Consider the following 807-nt stretch of genomic DNA (forward strand, 5'->3'; position numbering starts at 1 on the left):
TGTGTCCCCCTCAGTCCCCTGTGTCCCCCTCGGTCCCCTGTGTCCCCTTCAGCCCCCTGCGTCCCCCTCAGTCCCACGTGTCTCCCTCATTCCCCTCATGTCCCCCTCAATCCCTTGTGTCCCCCTTGGTCCCCTGCATCCCCCTCAATCCCACGTGTCCCCCTCACACCCATGTGTCCCCTTCGGCCCCCTCTGTCCCCCTCAGCCCCCCATGTCCCCCTCAGTCCCCTGTGTCCCCCGGTACCTTCTCCTGGCGGTGGAGCTGAGCCGGACGGACACGGGCACAGGGGTGCCCTCCCTGATGGCCGTGAGGATGGTGGGCAGCGGCTCCAGCTCCTCCTGCGTGGCCTGCGGGGACACAGCCGGGACGTTGTGGGGACAACGGGAAAGGTGCCACCCATGGAGCAGCTCGGAGGGGGTGGGGACACAAGGACGTGGCCCTGGGGACAACGGGGGGGTGGCACCTGGTCCAGGCTGGAGAAGATGTCGCAGAGCAGCAGGTGGAGCGTGGCCAGCTCCAGCGCCAGGTCCACGTAGCCGTCGTAGGTGGCCATGTGGGCGCTGCCCTCGGGGCTGGCCACGCTCCGCAGGAACTCGGCCATGGGGCTCCAGTGGCGCTCCAGGAACTCGTTCATGAAGCCCATGTAGGCCTCCTTCTCGCCAAACCTGGGGGCCACCCGGGGGTTACACGGGGGCCAGCGTGTGGTCTGGGCCACCACCGCGGTCATGGGGGCCACCACCGCGGTCACGGGGGCCACCGCCGTGGTCATGGTCACAGGCCACCTTCAGGAGCAGGGACCAGGGATT

General features: G+C 68.8%; 1 protein-coding gene across 1 annotated transcript in view; it reads right to left on the bottom strand.

The window, feature by feature from the left end:
- The window catches only part of LOC113981418 (RAS protein activator like-3-like), a gene marked incomplete at its 5' end in the record, with an annotated part of 5,223 nt that overhangs the window by 3,620 nt on the left and 796 nt on the right, over nt 1-807 (bottom strand). The window contains 2 exons of the mRNA XM_027708794.1: nt 245-348; nt 465-666. Of these exons, the coding sequence (XP_027564595.1) occupies nt 245-348; nt 465-666 (306 nt within the window). The remainder of the gene's footprint in view (nt 1-244; nt 349-464; nt 667-807) is intronic.

This window comes from Neopelma chrysocephalum, unplaced genomic scaffold (genome assembly GCF_003984885.1).
Source record: "Neopelma chrysocephalum unplaced genomic scaffold, ASM398488v2 Primary Assembly neopelma1_96534, whole genome shotgun sequence".
NCBI classification, from domain to species: Eukaryota; Metazoa; Chordata; class Aves; order Passeriformes; family Pipridae; genus Neopelma; species Neopelma chrysocephalum.